We start from the raw sequence: 19,479 nt of genomic DNA, 5'->3' as shown, positions 1-19,479 counted from the left end.
AAGCGATAGCCAAGTCTGGCCTGCATCATCTGCCATGTCAGCCCAGCACGTCAAGTCTGAACAGATCCGACCCCGAACGAAATGTACGCAGTACCGTGGACTGGACCGTGAGTTATCTCTCTCCCCTCCTCTCCTCTCCTCTCCTCTCCACCCACCACAAAAGCATGGAAGAAAGCCAGCAATAACACATTTTGCACAGCAGCAAATAATGATCTCTCTCTCTCTCTCTCTCTCTCTCTCTCTCTCTCTCTCTCTCTCTCTCTCTCTCTCTCTCTCTCTCTCTCTCTGTTTTATTCTTCCTCTTTGTGTCTTTCTTTGTACTTCCTTTCTTTTTGCCCAGGACTCAGCATTGTATGGAGACCACATCTGGTTTGAGACCAATGTGTCTGGAGACTACTGTTATGTAGGAGAACAACACTGTATAGCCAAATCACTGGTTAGTAACCTCTCTGTCTGTCAGCGTCCCTTTCGCTTGGTCTGTCCGTTACTCAATTCAGTACTCGGCAGCATCTGCAGGTGATGCAAGACTGACCTCAAGTGGTCAGATGTGGCATTACTGTTTCACCAACTGCACCCTGGCCACGGGGAAAATCAGATAAACCTTTATTGATCCCTGGGAGGAAGGGATTCAGAATAGACACTTAGCGACACTGTCCCCCTAAAAAATATACATTTGACAACATAATATTTCTACATAATCAAAGGTCACAAAGACCTTCTATTTTTAAAGAGTTTTTATTTGATTATTTAATTGTGTTCACCATTGTTGGCATTTATTCAAATATGTCAAGTTTTTTTTTACTTTCGTCTGTCTGTTTCTCTCTCTCTCTCTCTCTCTCTCTCTCTCTCTCTCTCTCTCTCTCCCGCTCTCCAGCAAAAGTCAGTGAGTCGCAGGAAGTGTGCGGCCTGTAAGATTGTGGTCCACACCATCTGCATAGAGCAACTGGAGAAGGTAACGTTACACTCTGGGTTCCGTTGGAAGCCATTATTCACCCCGAGTCACAAGGGGGGGAGGTGGCGCTCCGCTGATCTCACTTTCGTTTCACCGTGTGTGTGGCGCGTATCAATTAGCGCTTCCGTCATCGAGGCATCGTCTTGTCGTTCCTTGGCAGGCGGTGCAGGCTCATTTGAATTCCTTGCAGAGAACACAGGGGGAAAAAGGAGAGAAATTAAAGGTGGTGTAAGTTAAAATAAGTGTTCAGTTAAATTAGCTCTATATTCCCATAGTAATCATTGCTATAAAGCAGGGGTGGGCAACTTTGATGATGGAGAAGGCCACTATATTTCCACACTCACTCCAGGGGGCCATGCTGCGTATCTGCGATCTCACCAGTAATATACTGTTAAGTAATTCAAAAAGCCCATAATAGTCAGACATTTTATAATAAAGGGATGTTAACAATTATTATTCAGTGGAACATTTGTATTTAATTTCAAATGCATTTAGTAATACTTATATTAACTTTATGAACTTACATACCAGTACTTTGAACATAAAAAATACAATACAATTTAATACTAGTCATTAAACTACTAATACAGACTGTAGTAATTAAAACGGGTCATATAAACTTGCATGTTTGGAATTGGAACAGCTGAAATCAATAATATATTGTATGTTTTTGAACATCGCTCAGTGTGTTGAAATAATTGCCTGTTGAAACGCGAGGTGCGTTCATGAAAGCGTTTCCTCCCTGACGGCTCACAAACCCCCTCTTGACGGGTTGTCGATGTACCGATGGAGCCCGCGGTCAAGACGCGTTCGCCTCCGCAAACCGCACGCATAGCGAGTCAGAACCCTTCCACCGTCTCTCCCTTCCTTCGTGTCCTCCTTCTCAGCTTTCCCACTGTCCGTGTCAATTAAAGAGAGAAACTACAACAAAGGCAAGGGCTTAACTGGCTGCCCTCGCCTTTTTATAAGCGCAAGGAAGGAAGGCTCAGGTTGCATTGTACCAACACCATCATCTATTACCCTCTCCAGTTCCCTAGCTCTAGAGCCATTCTCCTGGACGACAACCTGCCGGCCAATGACCCCAGCTTTAGAGTGAGATACCTCTTCCTCACCCTCCTCTCTCTCTCTCTCCCTCTCCCTCTCTCTCTCCTTCTCCCTCTCCCTTTCTCTCTCATTCTCCCTCTCCCTCTTTCTCCTCGGTCTGGACGTGGTTTCTCCCTCGTTCGTATTCAGGGTGGAATACACCGCCGCAGGCTGGGTTAAGGGTTCACTTTTAATCCAATCAATTCAAATGGAGAAGCGAGAAATGGAAGATCCACCCCCCCCCCCCAAAAAAAAATGATATCGTGTTTAAATCAGAACATTTGATTAACCCGATGTGACAGGAGCTGATTGGTGAGTGGTTTTCAATATTTGAACTGTGTAGAAAATCAACACGGCACGTCTGAATTGAGGAAATTAAAAGAGAAGGGTCCCCTCCCTGCTTCGCCTCCTCCCCGGGCCTGACGGGCGTACGTTCGTTTCTCACCTCCACCCCTCCTTCCTCTGTCAATTTTCCAAATAATACCGTATGCCAAACACCCACCTCTTCTCTCTGCCATCAAGAAGTGGGCCATTTCATTTCTGCTTCCAATCTACATTGTACACTGTATGAGTCATTTCTGCCTGTCTGTCAAAGTGGTGCAGGAATTCTGGCAGCTTCGGTTGGCTGGCTTTTCACTCTTGATTGATTGATTGATTACCGTTATATCGTTTTCTTAATCTGGGTACTTCATTTCATGGCACGCGGGGTGACTTTCTGAGACAATGAAGCTGCATAGCGTTTGCTTGACGAAATAAATGATGTCAAAGACAAAATGATACTGACGTCCTTGCTGGGCTGTATGGAGGCTGGGTAATCATGAAACCACATGTGACGTCAACAGTTATATTAGGGCTGCGACAGAAAGGTCACAGGTTTGATCCTGTTAAACCCTAAGCATTCTTATTCTGGCATGTCGCAGTAGGTGAACATTCCGCACAAAGAGACAGAAATGTGTCTGCTTTTTTCGCCAAAGAGATTCAGAGTATGAGGGGAAAAAATAATATGCCCAAGTATATACCCCTAGGGGACACCAGTCAACAAAGTATATAAGGTTTAAGTGGTTAACACTCAAAAGTGTGTCCATTGACAGCCGTGTGACCTGATAAAGTCAAGTCGCAGTTTATTTTTGTATAGTACATTTCATACCAGGTAGACTCCATGTGCTTCACATTGTGTCCTTGAGCACTACTGTATCCAGTAGCACTACTGTATCCACACTGGCAGAGTCATCGTAAGACTCTTTCAGTGACAATAATAGTTGTCCAGTCTACTTTGCCGCAAAATGTCACCTGTCTGCTATGTCCTTCTCACTTGTAATGACTCATGAGGGAATCTTGTCATTGTTGATACCTTCTCTATTCTGAAGGCTCCACCATTCTTTGATGCAGTTGCCCGCACACGAAGCTCCTTGGTTGATTTCATGTGCAATTTCCTTGCCGGTGCCTTGAGCTGAGAAAGCTTGAGGCCGTCCTGCTTTGACCAGCGTCTTCTAACCTTCCTGATCACACATATTCTAGATAAGCTGTGGGGACAGTGTCCACTACCCCCCCCCCCATTTATGGTGTTGTCCTTCCGTCTTACAGCTCAGTCAGAATATCTTCTTTTTGGGGTAAATACTGGATCAGCACTTCATCAACTAAAACTCTCTTCTCCTCTCCTCTCCTCCAGATTAATTTCAGATGTAAACCATCCTTCCGAGAGTCAGGCTCTCGAAACATAAGAGAGGTAAGTTGTGGAATATTCTTCATGTGAGATAGTGAGAGAGAGAGAGAGAGAGAGAGAGAGAGAGAGAGAGAGAGAGAGAGAGAGAGAGAGAGAGAGAGAGAGAGAGAGAGAGAGAGAGAGAGAGAGAGAGAGAGAGAGAGAGAGAGAGAGAGAGAGAGAGAGAGAGAGAGAGAGAGAGAGAGAGAGAGAGAGAGAGAGAGAGAGAGAGAGAGAGAGAGAGAGAGAGAGAGAGAGAGAGAGAGAGAGAGAGAGAGATTTGACTGAATAACTGGCAAGGTTTTGTTAAATATTTCAAAAAGTATAAAACATAATAGTGTGTGTGTTGCAGCCAAGCCAATCGTGGTTCGTCACCATTGGGTCCATCGGCGGAGACAGGAGGGGAAATGTAAACAATGTGGCAAGGTTAGTAATATATTTGTTTGTTTAGAAAAAAAGTGTTAATCTACTACAGTATAATGACTTGCCCTAAATACGGAAGCCAGTTCAAATATATGTTTTTGGGGGTATTTAATTTGCCTCTGTATTGGGAAATGAGTGTTGATATAGAACATAAACATAAATATTTAATATAATATGGTTGTTACAAAATCCCAAGGCACGCCTGTTTTACACCTACACAATATGATTTAGTAGAAGTCGCGGTTGGTATTAAGTAAAGTGCAGGCGAACAGGGCAAGGGTCACTGAAATACAAACGCTGAGGTTTGTGTACAAAGGCTTATGGTACGAATTCTCTTGACAATGTCTCTGCCATGATATGACGTACAACGCAGTACAGTCTACTGTAGCTCAGAGTGTGCATTAGCTGCACCGCGGGGATGTCATTAAAGCAATTAGCTATGAGGGAGTGTGTTCTTAGGTGTGATTATGTGTATGACAGCGATGTGTTAAGTAAGAGATACAGCCGAGTGCCGCCGACCGCGGAAAAGCATCCGTCGCCACAGAGATGAACCTCCTCAACAGGGCTATTATTTGCTTTTGTAGGACATGTGTACAGACTGGAAGGTTTTCATAACTCCCCACAGCCAAACGTGATTTATGACCAGACGATGAACGCGCTCATTACACGGCTTTGTTGGGCGCTCTCGACTCCGATTGGACAATAGAGGCATGCGGCGGGTCTGTTATTGCTGAATAACAGGCCACTGTTTTGCCTTGTGTTTACGTTGCTATGGGAGCAGGGAGCTTGCGAGCCAAATAAAAATCGTTTTTAAATCGATTTGTTGTGACGTCGTTGGTTAAGCAGCCGTGTAATGAGCGGGATAACGTACAGTGCGCCGGTCTTTATTGTAAAAGAAAGAACTCATTATCTGTGTCGGCCTCGCCTCTTCCCTGCAGGGTTTCCAGCAGAAGTTTGCCTTCCACAGTAAAGAGATTGTTGCTATCAGTTGCTCCTGGTGCAAACAGGCTGTAAGTATTTTGTAGGGATTGTGTCATAAACCGAGGGATGGGCAATATGTTAATATTACCGTATGTTGATGTCGTGGTATGAGAACTGGGATTTTGGATATGGCAATGTCGTAAAATGGCATAAGTTGTAATCACTTGAAGCCGTATTTTGTTTTCGAAATGTATCAAAGATTTCCAAAAATAGTGAAAACAGCCCATCTACAAGCTCTACCTAGATCTGCTATTTTAGCTTTGTTTATGAATTTTCTTTTTGAGAATGTTGAAGAAATTGTCACGACACAATATTATCGTCGCACTCACGACACGTCATATCGCCCAGCCCTACCTAAACCGTGTGTGTGTGTGTGTGTGTGTGTGTGTGTGTGTGTGTGTGTTAGCGCTAGGTATACTCTTGGTTGCTTGTTTTTGCAGAAAATGCACTAAAGACTTCTGGTGATTAGTAGTTTTCGTTCCCTACCTATGTTGAATACACTTATTGTAAGTCGCTTTGGATAAAAGCGTCTGCTAAATGACTGTAATGTAATGTAATGTAATGTGTGTGTGTGTGTGTGTGTGTGTGTGTGTGTGTGTGTGTGTGTGTGTGTGTGTGTGTGTGTGTGTGTGTGTGTGTGTGTGTGTGTGTGTGTGTGTGTGTGTGTGTGTGTGTGTGTGTGTGTGTGTGTGTGTGCGTGCGCGCAGTACCACAACAAGGTGTCCTGCTTCATGCTGCAGCAGATAGAGGAGACCTGTACAATAGGAGCTCACGCTGCACTCATAGTCCCGCCCACCTGGATCATACGAGTCAAGCGACATCAGGTAACATGTCTGTCAATCACTCTGTAGCCGTGTTTTTTTTAATCTATACAGCTCAGGGACACGTCCTCCTGGTGTCTGTTTACAGAGGTGACTGGTCTGGTTTGTCCACATGGCTTTGTGTTTGTCTGGTGCCTGGAGCATAGGGAAAAACTGAAATCTGTCCTATGGTGCCATCTAGTGTTTTTTATTGGAACAACAATTCTCTTCTCTTCTCTTCTCTTCTCTTCTCTTCTCTTCTCTTCTCTTCTCTTCTCTTCTCTTCTCTTCTCTTCTCTTCTCTTCTCTTCTCTTCTCTTCTCTTCTCTTCTCTTCTCTTCTCTTCTCTTCTCTTCTCTTCTCTTCCTCCACAGTCATCTATAAAGAACAGTAAAAAGAAGAAGAGAACATCGTTCAAGAGGAAAAGCAGTAAAAAGGGAGTGGAGGTGTGTATATGTTTCAGTATGTTGAGATGAATCAAACATTTGTTTGCCACCACTTCAAATGAAATGTGTTCTTATTGTTCCTGTGTTGTGTTACTTTACCACCGTAATGGCCCAACACATTTTCCTCCATTACAATCATACTGTAACTGGAGTTTGTAAAAGACCAAGTAAAGAGCCCTGTTCAACTAAATATAGAGCATTTATGTGGTTAAAGGGGTAGTTCACCCAAGACATGACTTTCTATCTATCGTTTTCTATCGTAGTTGTAGTTTGTAAAACATTCCTTAACGGTGAATCCAGAATCCAATAATAAGAATTTGATGAATGGAATTAATCCGAGACCCGAATTAACAGCAGCAACTAAATTATATCAAAATCCATCCATAAAGTCCAAAACACCGCTCATATTATCATTTACATTCTCTTCTACCGAAGTCCTCTGAAAGAAGTCACAGAAATATCACCGAAATAGTGAAAATAAACTTTAAAAACACTTTAGGTTTAGCTTTCGGGTGTTTAAAAAATATATTTTCTCATTCTATAACCACAGAAGAAGAACATATAGAACGTAAAGAGATAGAACAGACACCGGACTGCATTATGAACTGTGTTTTGGGCTTTAAGGACGGAATTAAAGTTTTTTCTTCATTTTTGCATTCTGGATTCACCATTAAGGAATGTTTTACAAACTAAAACTCTCCGTGAATCAAAGACACCACCGGGTAGGTAAACTATAACAAAAAAAGTCATTTCTTGAGTGAACTACCCCTTTAAGACGACAAAAAACCTTATTTGTATCTTATTTAATCATTAACTTTAATTGTATCACAGTTTTCATACATTGATTGTAGTCTCAAAGCTACATGCTCTACCTCTGTAGAGTGCATGTTGTGAACCGTACGTTAACATTCGACACCCTTTTGACAAGCATCGAGGAAGAGGAGCCTACGGATAAATATGTTTTCTTCTTTGCCTCTTGTCTCCGCAGGAAGGAAGGCTCTGGAAGCCTTTTATCATCCGACCCATCCCCTCGCCTCTGATGAAGCCGCTGCTGGTGTTTGTCAACCCCAAGAGTGGAGGAAACCAGGTATCAAATGCGTCTGATTGAAGATTCAAAGGGTTCTGTTTGTCACTCACTCATAGAGTGCATCATGCTGCCAAATGTCGGCTGTCAAGGCTGTCAGTCAGTAAAGTTATATCTTGTCTTCTTGTCATGTTTGCCCTTTAATTGCCTGCGTGAGACTATTGTAATGAGGCTGTCTACAGCGGTGGTTCTACAACATTGGGGGTCCGGGGACCCCCGGGGGTACTTCAGGGGGTTCCAGGGGGTCCCCAGCCAAATGATTGATAGTTAGGAACCAAATGGAACCTTATGAGTTTGTAACTCTGAGAGTGTACAAACGGAACTTGTACAATCTTCTCTTATGGGGGTCCCTGGCATATCTTTTCAAATGGGGGTCCGCGGGCAAAAAAATTTGTACATTTTGGGGGTCCTTGACATGAAAAAGTTTGAGAACCAGTGATCTACAGTGTGTGTATGAATGTCATGCAGTCAGACAATTGGTCCACCAGGTGGTGCTGCAGGTCAACTATGCATATCTCTAGGCCAGAGGTCTTCAACAGGGGGTCCGTGGAGGTACTGCAGGGGGTCTGCGAAATTGTTTGATTAAAGGGATACTTCACTTTCACATAAAATAAACATTAAAAATATATATTAAAAAAAAATGAAAGAAGTTATGGCAAAATAAAGGCCCCCTCACACATTAGTAGGACACTCTAATGCGTGAGGGGGCCATGAATTTTCCATAACTTTTTTCATTTATTTTTAATATATTTTTTAAATGTTTCCCCGGCCCTAAAGTGAAGTATCCCTTTAAACAATATTTTTGTTTTTAAAAACATATGTTTTTATTTTTTATTTTTTCCCAAAAATGTCAAATTATCTTTAACACATCCACCGCCAAGGGCTAATCTCATAATGTACTCACCAGTGCCAAGGTTCTATTGTTGTTTTTTGTTTTTTTCAGGTCGCCATAGGCCCCGTTAAAATCCTTTAGATTGCCCGATCCATTGTTTGTAAACAACGGGCACATGTCCTGGTGTCTACTCGTCGAGACCGCGTGTCAAACGGAGCCGCCATGTTTGAGTTCTGATCGTTTATGTTAACATGGGAAATGCGAGGATGAAAAACTACATGTCCTGTACAGCTTTTACAGGGCTTTTTGTGTACGACTTAGAATGAAGGCAGACGGGAAACAAAAAACGTGATCGCACTTCCGGTCGATTTCGGGTGGTGTTACACTGAAAATGGTCCCCCTGGAAAATTGAAAAAAAAAAAATAATCGAAAAAAAGGAAAAAGCACCACAGCCCGTAGGGCTACGGTCTCGGCGCTTAACAGTTGGATTTAACGGCCCGTAGGACTACGGTCTTGGCGGTTAATGTGTTAAACATGAATCCACCATATTTTAGCAAACAGATAAATGGAGGCACAATGCACAATAACATGGTATATTTATACATATTTTGTAGAGAAAGGTCCTTTTTGCACAACTACTGGGACAGGTGCGTTGGAGCAGGCAACCCTGTTCATGTTTAGACATAAAACACAATTTTATACATAAGTATACAATATACTGTATGTGGTAGCCACCCCTACCCTACGAGGTAGGGGGTCCCTGCTCCATCTCCCCAACAGTTTGGGGGTCCCTGGCCTGAAAAGGTTGAAGACCCCTGCTCTAGGCTGCCTTGCCTAGATAAGATAAGATAATAAGAGATAATATGAGATAAGACCTGTATTGATCCAGAGAGGGAAATTCAGTCACCTAAGACAGTCACCTAAGACAGTACAGCGGTTAAAAAAAGTACTGTGTAGATACTATACAGCATGATGGAAAGACATCACAGTCAAAGCAGCACCATCAGTAAGTAAGGAAAAGGCAAGAGAGTGCACAATAAGCATGTCTAATAGTGTCCATCCATTGCGTTCTGAACTGCTTGTTTCCGAGCAATTAGCTGAGCTGAGCAACCATCGTGTGCCTCATTATACATCTTCATAGCTTGCGGCACAAAGGACTGTCTAAGTCTCTTGGTTTCCCCGCGGAGGATGAATCTATCATTACCTCTGCTGCTAAACTGTCTAAGTGAAGGGGATTTGAGTGTTGGGATAGATAGACAGATAGATAGATACTATTGATTGATTGATTGATTGATTATTGATTGTTGTGTTGTGTTGTGTGTTTGTTCCAGGGTGCTAAGATCCTGCAGACCTTCATGTGGTACCTCAATCCAAGACAGGTGTTTGATCTCAGCCAAGGAGGGCCCAAGGAGGGGTGAGTCACACACACACACGTAGGCACGCACGCGCGCGCGAGCGCGCACACACACACACACACACACACACACACACACACACACACACACACACACACACACACACACACACACACACACACACACACACACACACACACACACACACACACACACACATACAGTATACATGTACAGAATGTGCAGACTATTTTACCCCTTTCAGAGCCAGTACAATGACTCACTACGATTGACACACACACACACACACACACACACACACACACACACACACACACACACACACACACACACACACACACACACACACAACATGAACTTGCATACTCTCACAGACACGCAAATGCATGCACACACTCTGGCTCATTTGGTGTGTGTGTGTATTTGTGTCTCCTAGCCTGGAGCTGTATCGTAAAGTCCACAACCTGAGAATCCTGGCATGTGGCGGGGACGGAACAGTAAGTAATATATCACACAGTGTTCTCTCTGTCTTACACGCAGAGAGATCACAGACTTCTGAATACATTCTGTCCTTCTGAGTTAACTCGGATTCCTTTGACATACTGTTTGAAGCTAGTAGTACAGGTAACTCCTAGACCAGGGGTTGTCAAATACATTTGAGGTTGTGGGCTAGACTGGGCGAAAAAAACGCCACTCCATGCGAGTGCTCGCACGGCTTTCGTTGCCTTCATCTTTTCTACCTGCTGTCTTTGTCTCTGCTATAACTAGTGTTGAGATTTTAGTTTCTTATGTACAAGAACACAATTAGACTAAAATCTGTGATCACATTTATAGCAATTTACCCATGAATCACAATATTATGACTCTCAATATTTCATAATGCATTTGGCTTACCTGTTGCAGTGCATCAAACAGTGTTATTTTTCACTTGCCGCATACAGACACCCGACATCTCTTGGATTGAACCAGCCTCTCAACATCCATTATAGTGCCAGAATTGTGTTTATCGTGATGTCATTTTAGATGTCTGTGGGAGTTGAGCGAATGCAGTTTAGATTTGTCAATGTTCGTTATGGAGAACGCCTGCTCACAGAGATATGTTGTCCCGAATATGCAAAGGTTCTTTGAAGCAAATTGTCACCTTGGGGTACATCAGTTTTAATAATAATGAGTGCAGACCCACAGTCTGAGACTTAATTTTCCAACCCAAGACACACTGAACATCAATTAGTTCCAGTTGGCCTGCGGGCCACCTTGGTATTACAGGGACGGTGATGGCAGTGTTAAGATAAGAGATAAGATCAACTTGCATTGATCCCCATGGGGAAATTCAGGAGCCATAGAAGCTATAGCAGTAAGCAATAAACAGAGGTATTAATAGGTAAACAGCAAACTGTCCTGAATTGTCTTGACTACTATAGACTCGAGCAGCATTGGGAACAAAAACAAGGAGACAGAGCATTTTCCCACTACTCTGGTGACGTGAAATTGAGAAATATGGTGTTGCTTAGTTCATTGGTTCTCAAAGTTGGGTCCGGGGACCCCCAGGGGTCCTTGGGGGGGTTCCAGAGGGTCCCCAGCAAAATGTGTTAATATAGCATCACAATAAGTTTAACCACTTCAACCTTTTATACTTTGGCTATTCAAAAATAGCAGATATACAAGCTCATAGCGCGACCTTTGAATACCCCCCCCCTCTCCACTCCCCCTCTCCGACCCCTCTTTTATCAACTGGCAACGGCGGTTGTTAGTGAGGGTCGGGTGAACAAACAACATTGATTGCGCATTGTACAAATGTAAAACCATCTATCACCAGTGAATATGCTTTATTATGCATGGACATACGTATATCACCAATGGATATATATGTAGAAACTATCAACAGTAAATATGACACTGATATATGTACAATTTGTACTGTATATGTCAACCGGCCTACAACAGTAGGTCGCTGGATAATATACTGTATGTACAACAGTAAAGTCTGTCAACAATGAATATAATTAATATATACAATCTATCAATAGTGAACATAGTGTGTATACTGTAGTATACAGTCTTATCAACAATCAGTCTTTGAGTAAATATTGTTGAGTCTCACAAGTTCACAACAGTTAAGAGTTAATAGGCAGATTAACTTATCTCTGCCATTCAGATACGAGAAGAATGAGAACTAACCAAAAAGGGAACTAGGGAATGGAAAAGGCAAGTTAGTTTTAATCTCCAGTGGTTTATAGTGCCAGGAAAACTCAAGTGGCACATAATGCAATCTCTCCCAACCAGATGTAACAAGCACGCTGTTGACACACTGACAGATGCACGGGGCTTGTGCGCGCGCACCGCACACGCACGTACGCATTGCACGCACACACACAAAAATGATACTCGCCTGCACAGGCAGCTTGCCTTACCCAGCAGATGCACACAGGCACGTATAGGCGCGACTAAAAGATGTTTCAGCATGTAATCTCTCCCAGACAGATTTTGTAAAACCATAAAAATGGTGTTAGGAGGACAAGCTGTGAATTGAATTTAGTTCCTTATGTATTATCACTTCTGCTTCTGCTAATATTAATTCCCTGGGGGCGTGACGGTTTACGTGCGTGACTGTGTGCGACGTGCTTGTGGAATGACAACTGTTGCATGTGAAAACTTTTTCTAGGACTGTGGATGGATGGAGAGCTGGGTGGATGGACAAAGGGGTGGATGGGTGGACGGAGGGACGGATGAATGGATGGATGAATCCTGTTGATTTCTAACCCTCTGTGTGTCTCTGTCTAAACCTCGTACAGACTGTGTACATATTCTTGGTGTTATTGTATAATAATAATGAATATCGAGTAGTCTGTTTTCTTGTTGGGTGTGAAAGTGTGTGTGTGTGTGTGTGTGTGTGTGTGTGTGTGTGTGTGTGTGTGTGTGTGTGTGTGTGTGTGTATGTGTGTGTGTGTGTGTGTGTGTGTGTGTGTGTGTGTGTGTTTGTTTGACTGTGCATGCGTGTGTGTAGCAGATGTTTAAATCCTCCTGCAATAAGGCATACATGATGAATCGGTCATCATATCGGTATTGGCCTTTGTTGGCCGTAAAATGCAATATCAGTATCGAACCGATATCAAAATAATATATCGGTTTAGCCAATATTGTATTTTATTATAATTATGTTTGAATGTTAAGCTGAAAAAGCCTTTTGTGATGATGAAGGCTGCAGATTCAATCAATGTTTTCTGGGGAAGCTTTCCAAAGGGTCAACAAGTTGGAACATTTTTTATGAAAAATATTACATTCAAGCTGTTTATGTTTGGATATGGGCCAACATTTCAATATGGTGCATCCCTAGTGTTGAGATAAAGAGGCATCGCTTTTTAAAATTCAGTCTGAATGCCTATTTCAGAAAGGACATAATGTGAACTTATTTTTATACAAATATTCGACATCGATAAATATCGATGTCGGCCAGAGTCCACAGTCGTGTAGTCATGACTCATGTAGTGTGGTTGGTGATACAAATGCATTTACAAAACCGAAAGGACCATATATATGAGTTTGTTAGATTACAGAGTTTGTCTAACTCAGTGGTTCTCAAAGTTGGGTCCTTGGGGGGGTTCCCCCCCATATAGCATCACAATAATTTTAACCACTATCCACATTTTATAGTTTGGCTTTTTCAAAAATAGCAGATGTACAAGCTCGTACATCTGCTAATTTAGAAAAAAAATTGGAAATCTTCGGACAAATTCTGGCACCAAATATTTTCCGATGGGGGTCCACGGCCAAATACCGTACATATTAATTTGGGGGTCCTTAATATGAAAAGGTTTGAGAACCACTAGTCTAAATAACTGTGTGTATTTTTCCAGGTGGGCTGGGTGCTATCCTGCCTTGATGAGCTGGCATTGAACCCTCAACCTGCTGTTGCTGTGTTACCACTGGGGACAGGAAACGACCTAGCCAGGACCCTTAACTGGGGAGGGGTGGGTACACACACGTACACACATACACACACACACGCGCACGCACACACACACACACACACACATTTCTGTTATATTAACAATCCTTTTCATACCATGCTTATTACAGGGCTATACAGATGAGCCAGTGTCTAAGATCCTGTCTCATGTTGAAGAAGGTGCTGTAGTCCAATTAGACAGGTGGAATCTACGGGTTGAACCGAACCACAGTGCAGGGGCCGAACACGATGAGCAGCAAACTGACAAGGTTTGAACACACACACACACACACACACACACACACACACACACACACACACACACACACACACACACACACAAATTCAGACGTTGTGTGCATCTTGGCAATGCAATGCAGTCTGTGTTTAGGTATTTACGTGTGAGTTTGTATGTGTTTTCTCTCCCCAGCTTGCCCTAGATGTGTTCAACAACTACTTCAGCCTTGGGTTCGATGCCCATGTGACACTGGAGTTCCATGAGTCGAGAGGTAGAATCACATGATCTCTGTGGATTCAACCACTAAGTTACAGAGGCGAAACCGCTACAATTCGAGCAACTACTTTTTATTTACCTGGCCTCCTATGCTAAATGTCTGTCATTCTCTGGTTTCAGAAGCCAACCCTGAGAAGTTTAACAGTCGTTTTAAGAACAAGATGTTCTACGCTGGGGTGAGTGTTGTAACATATTGTGTCGTCACTGTCGGGCAGAAACCTTGTATGTCCAAAACCGTTACTTTTTAGAAGAAAAAAAAAGAAAAAAATCTATTTAGTAACAAGCTCTTGTTAATACTTTTCATTTGTTAAATATTATAACACTCTCAGACAGACTAACCCACTTTCAACCTGGCATCCCTATTTTGAGTACAGTATGTCATTCAAAATGTAAAAAAAAATTAAAATGTATGTGACCATGGAAATGACTATGGAAAAAAAATATGTTTGTTTCTTGACGAAATGGTGTGGTGTGGTGTGGTGTGGTGTGGTGTGGTGTGGTGTGGTGTGGTGTGGTGTGTGTGTGTGTGTGTGTGTGTGTGTGTGTGTGTGTGTGTGTGTGTGTGTGTGTGTGTGTGTGTGTGTGTGTGTGTGTGTGTGTGTGTCTCAACCAGAGGATGTGAGGGCTGACCGTGGGTTTGGGAGAGGTTATAACAGACTTGCAGGCAAACGACAGCTAAGGCTTAAGACCATTGTATTGAGGCTATATTATTAGTTCCAGGTTGTGACATTTGACAGGCACCATCCCCCTACCTCTGCCTTCTCCTTTCATGTCTCTCTCTTCTCTACTGACAGCTAAAGTAGAAATGGATTTAGAGCAGTGGTTCTCAACCTTTTCAGGCTGTGACCCCCCAAAATAATCATATTTGAACTGGGGACCCCCCCCCACCCTGATAAGCACTTGGAATGTAGGAGTTGAGGCATTCAATTTAGTTTGACTCGGTATCCACAGATAAATATTGTGAAAATAGCAGATCTACAAGCTCAAGGCGTTGTGAGCTTGTAGATTGGCTATTTAAAAAATGTTGCCTCTTTCTTATATTATTTGTCAATTTGGCCAATGTTTGACCAGTTTTTTTTTTTGGTATTAAAAAGGTCTTAACAGTCCTTAAATTGTCACGTACTTTAACTGTCATCTGGGGACCCCCCTGGGTCCACTGGTTTAGAGGATCATCTTAAACACTGTGTTCTGTCTTTCTGTCCTCGACAGACGGCCTTCTCAGACTTCCTGATGGGAAGCTCCAAGGATCTCTCCAAACACATTAAAGTGGTGGTAAGTGCCAGACTGTCAACTCGTTACTCTAGCGTTCATCATCATATCTAGCAAGTATTCTAGCTACCGGAGTTATTCTGTTTACTTGTAGCTAGATAATAATGACATTATTAGATTGATGCTAGATGGTGTATGTTATTTGCATGAGTGCTAATTAAGTAATGTTGATAGATGCTAGTAGGCATGCTGTTTAGGTAATAGTTACATTATTTACATAGACGCTACGGCGGTTATGTTATTTTGATAGATGCTAGGTAGTCTGTTATTTATGCTAGACTTGTTAATTTCATAGAAGCCAGGTTTGATCTGTTACCTTGCTGCACATACTTGTTTTCTTAAGATTCTAAACGTTCGACCACTTAACCCTGTTGTCGGTTGACAAAGTTTCATGGTGCTACGACTACGACCACGACCGTGCACTTTGTAAATGGTGGATGATGGTAACCATTAGTATTAACCGGTTACAAATGTCTTAACGGTTATGGCTAAACGGTTAACCACAAACATTTTGTTCATTTTCGTTGTCACAGTCTTGTGGCCTCCTGCCTAATCTAGTTAATTACCCTTGGTTTAAGTGGTTGATGCTGGTACAACATCTGAGGAACCGGAACCAAATAATGATTTAACTCTTTACTTACCTGTGCTCAAGACGTAGCAATAAAGAAACCTTGTCTTGACCTTGTGTCTCCATCCATTTGTCCGTCCGTCCGTCCGTCGCCCCTCTGTCCATCAGTGTGACGGGACAGATTTGACATCGAAGGTCCAGGAGCTGAAGCTACAATGCTTGGTCTTCCTCAATATACCCAGGTTAGTACTGTACAATGTGAAATGTGTCATTTTAGATTTCTTTGGCTATTAAAAAAACAGCAGATATACAAGCTTTCAGTGCCGCGCTATGAAAATCTTCACTTGAAAATCTCAAAAGCGTTCGCGACCCACCCATCTGACCACTTATGGGTGGCCCGTGTGCGTTTTCAGAGTGTGTGTATTTTAATGATCAATCAATGTGTTCCGGCTTGGATTCATATACTTTAAATGGTTTTTTTTATCACAATGACATCACAAGGTTTTAAAGAAAACATACCATCTTAGTGTTTTGACTATTATTTGGTGGCCAACTTGCAATAGTCCTGTGGCCCACCAGTGGGCCCCGGTCCTCAGGTTGAGAACCACAGACGTAGAGCCTTGTTCTGATTTGTGTTTGGATCCATTATGTGCAGATCCAAATAATTCAAATTCATGTGTGTGTGTGTGTGTGTGTGCGTGTGCATCTCCCAGGTACTGTGCGGGCACCACACCCTGGGGAAACCCCGGCGAGCATCACGACTTTGAGCCTCAGCGCCACGACGACGGATACATCGAGGTCATAGGGTTCACCATGACATCACTGGTAACTCAAACTCCTATTGGTCCCCTTTCTCCTCATATTTGCATTTAAAACTCTGAGTGACATAGCCAGCAGAAGATGGAATGTCACAACCATCTTGTGTGTGTGTGTGTGTGTGTGTGTGTGTGTGTGCGCGTGCGTGCGTGTGTGTGTGTAGGCAACTCTCCAGGTTGGAGGTCATGGCGAGAGGTTAAACCAGTGTAGCGAGGTGACCCTGACCACGACAAAACCCCTTCCTGTACAGGTACATCTATTCTAGTCTATTGGTTTGTGCTTGAATCTGTTCTGTTTGATTCATCGACAGTGTTTACCAAAGTGTTTACTACCCATTTCGGGTCATGGACTCATGAGCAAATATTTAAAAAAAAATCTAACTTTGCCTACAATTTATTCACTTAAAAAAAGTTTAAAAAGTTTAAAATCATAATGTATTTTTGTAAGTTTGGGTCTCGGGGTCCCACTATATTTCTTTCTTATGGGTGTCCAGCTGCAAAAGGTTGTGGACCCCCTGATTTAATGGATGAACTGGTTGCCTGTGTTCCTTGTGTTGGCAGGTGGATGGGGAACCCTGCAGACTAGCGCCCTCTGTCATCCACATCAGCCTCAGAAACCAGGCCAACATGGTCCAGAAAACCAAACGACGCACCTCACTGCCACACCTCAATGAGTAGGACACACACACACACACACACGCACACACACACACACACACACACACACACACACACACACACACACAGACACAGACACAGACACAGACACAGCACACACGCACACACACACACACACACACGCACACACCATCTCTTTATGACTTTGAAAAAAAACGTAAGCGGTGCCTTTGATGGGTTTATTTCATATGAACTAGAGGAATATTATATCCATATCCATTAATTTCAATGGCTTGAACTTGAAGCAAATCACACCCAGGTGTTGCAAATACTGCTAATTAGAGATCAAAACAGCAGGCTGCTGCCTTCTCTCTCTCTCTCTCTCTCTCTCATTCTCTCTCTCTCTCTCTCTCTCTCTCTCTCTCTCTCTCTCTCTCTCTCCTGTGCCTCTGTCTGTGCGTCATGCATGTGTGCGTGCACGCTGTCTCTCAGTGTGTGTGTGTGTGTGTGTGCATGTGTGTGCACACGTGGTACATGCATTGTGTGTGCGTGCACGTTTGTGCTTTGTCTTCCTGTGTGAGTGCTTGTATTTTTAATTAAGTATTTTTAATTAGCCAAAAAGCACTAATTAGTTGGTGCTTTTCTCTCTAACGTTGTGTATTTGTTGCGTGGCTGTCTGAAGGCCAGCCAGTGGGAGGGGTCACCTAAGCATCTAGTTAGGGCCCATGCCTTGTTTCTTGACTGGAACAATGAAAATAATTTGTCTAAAAACTATTTATATGATCGGTCTTTAAATCAGAATTTTGTTTTAACCAAAGGATTAAAACAATCAATAAAAAGGTCAAGTGTAACATCAGCCTATGTGGGAAACATAAAATAGATCACTATGGTGAAGATTGTGTAAAATGCTTTAAAATGTCAAACAAAAATTGTGAGGCTCAGATGACTCCACCAGGAACACAACTTTAATAGACTGACCCTGAGGGCCCTATTTTGCGTGTCTTAAAAGGATCCCTTGCGACGAGAGTGAAAGATCAACCATTTCTAAAATAAATAAAATATTTAAGGTGTCTTTAATTTAAAATATTAGTTTTAGATAGAGGGCAATTGTAATGTATTAAGACATAAGACTTTTTAGCCAGGGATCCTTTTAAGTACCAGGTCTTATGACTTAACTTAAGACCAGGAGGTGTGGCCAATGCTGTTTGGCCACTCAAAATAGCCAAACAGCATTGGCCACGCCTCCAGGACTTAAGTTAAGTTATAAGATTGAGTGCCAAACACGAGAATCTTCATGTTTGCAAATACACCTGTTGAGTGCCATAAACGAGAATCTTCGTTGTTTTTTTTCCCCACAAGGGGCGCTCTAACGCAACTTAGGAATGATCCTAGGACCCTTTAAAATGGAATGGACGGATGTGACGTCAGCCCAAAAAAACGTCACTTCCGTCCGCTCCAATGATTTGGAGAAAGAGGTCCATATCTCCATACTTTTTTACAGTGGTCAAAAACAAGCCATTTTCGACGGGCGATCACTCCGCAATGGCGGATCGCGGTAGAAATATTATTGTTCCAGTCGTTAGACGGGACCCTCGGCCATCGCCCGGGGACCCTTTGTTTACATCCGGGTCCTCGTGGTGGCTTTTGCAGCTCTAAAACGATCGGCGTAAACGGTAAGAAACGCTGGCACTGGATGTACCCTGTTTTAAAAAAACCTCTGGCACTCGATGTGTTGTTAAGAGGCGCAAAATAGGGCCCTTAGTCTGCCAATGCCACTTTGCCACATTGACAACAGCACCGGAAGTGCTTCCTAATAGTTCAAGTTGTAGTCGTGCACCGGATCACACATGATGTACTCTCTCTGTCTTACCCTTTTTCTGTCTGCCTGCAGCCAACAGCCTGTTCCAGAGAGGTTGAGAATCAGAGTCAGCAGGATCAGCATGCACGACTACGAGGCTCTGCATTACGACAAGGAGAAACTACGGCAAGCATGTACGGAACACCCCCCCCCCCACACACACACACACACACACACACACACACATACCAAGACCATTTTCACATGGATGT

General features: G+C 42.9%; 1 protein-coding gene across 2 annotated transcripts in view; it reads left to right on the top strand.

The window, feature by feature from the left end:
* The first annotated feature begins 6 nt into the window (after window positions 1–6).
* Window positions 7–19,479, top strand: part of dgkza (diacylglycerol kinase, zeta a) — a 90,499-nt gene continuing 71,026 nt past the window's right edge. The window contains exons 1-22 of one of the 2 annotated variants that reach the window (XM_080422679.1): window positions 7–107; window positions 341–436; window positions 875–952; window positions 1,982–2,044; window positions 3,705–3,761; window positions 4,095–4,163; window positions 5,099–5,170; window positions 5,849–5,965; window positions 6,316–6,387; window positions 7,376–7,474; window positions 9,635–9,717; window positions 10,116–10,176; window positions 13,534–13,647; window positions 13,757–13,894; window positions 14,056–14,134; window positions 14,260–14,315; window positions 15,349–15,411; window positions 16,145–16,218; window positions 16,690–16,801; window positions 16,956–17,042; window positions 17,353–17,465; window positions 19,301–19,401. In XM_080422679.1, the coding sequence (XP_080278805.1) occupies window positions 5,873–5,965; window positions 6,316–6,387; window positions 7,376–7,474; window positions 9,635–9,717; window positions 10,116–10,176; window positions 13,534–13,647; window positions 13,757–13,894; window positions 14,056–14,134; window positions 14,260–14,315; window positions 15,349–15,411; window positions 16,145–16,218; window positions 16,690–16,801; window positions 16,956–17,042; window positions 17,353–17,465; window positions 19,301–19,401 (1,345 nt within the window). In that variant the 5' untranslated portion in view covers window positions 7–107; window positions 341–436; window positions 875–952; ... (3 more) ...; window positions 5,099–5,170; window positions 5,849–5,872. The remainder of the gene's footprint in view (window positions 108–340; window positions 437–874; window positions 953–1,981; window positions 2,045–3,704; window positions 3,762–4,094; window positions 4,164–5,098; window positions 5,171–5,848; window positions 5,966–6,315; window positions 6,388–7,375; window positions 7,475–9,634; window positions 9,718–10,115; window positions 10,177–13,533; window positions 13,648–13,756; window positions 13,895–14,055; window positions 14,135–14,259; window positions 14,316–15,348; window positions 15,412–16,144; window positions 16,219–16,689; window positions 16,802–16,955; window positions 17,043–17,352; window positions 17,466–19,300; window positions 19,402–19,479) is intronic. The other variant, XM_080422680.1, reaches the window with a different exon arrangement.

The sequence above is a fragment of the Gymnoscopelus braueri genome, assembly GCF_963280865.1.
Source record: "Gymnoscopelus braueri genome assembly, chromosome: 24".
NCBI classification, from domain to species: domain Eukaryota; kingdom Metazoa; phylum Chordata; class Actinopteri; order Myctophiformes; family Myctophidae; genus Gymnoscopelus; species Gymnoscopelus braueri.
Note: the sequence above shows the minus strand (reverse complement) of the source record. Positions and strands in the feature narration are given on the sequence as shown.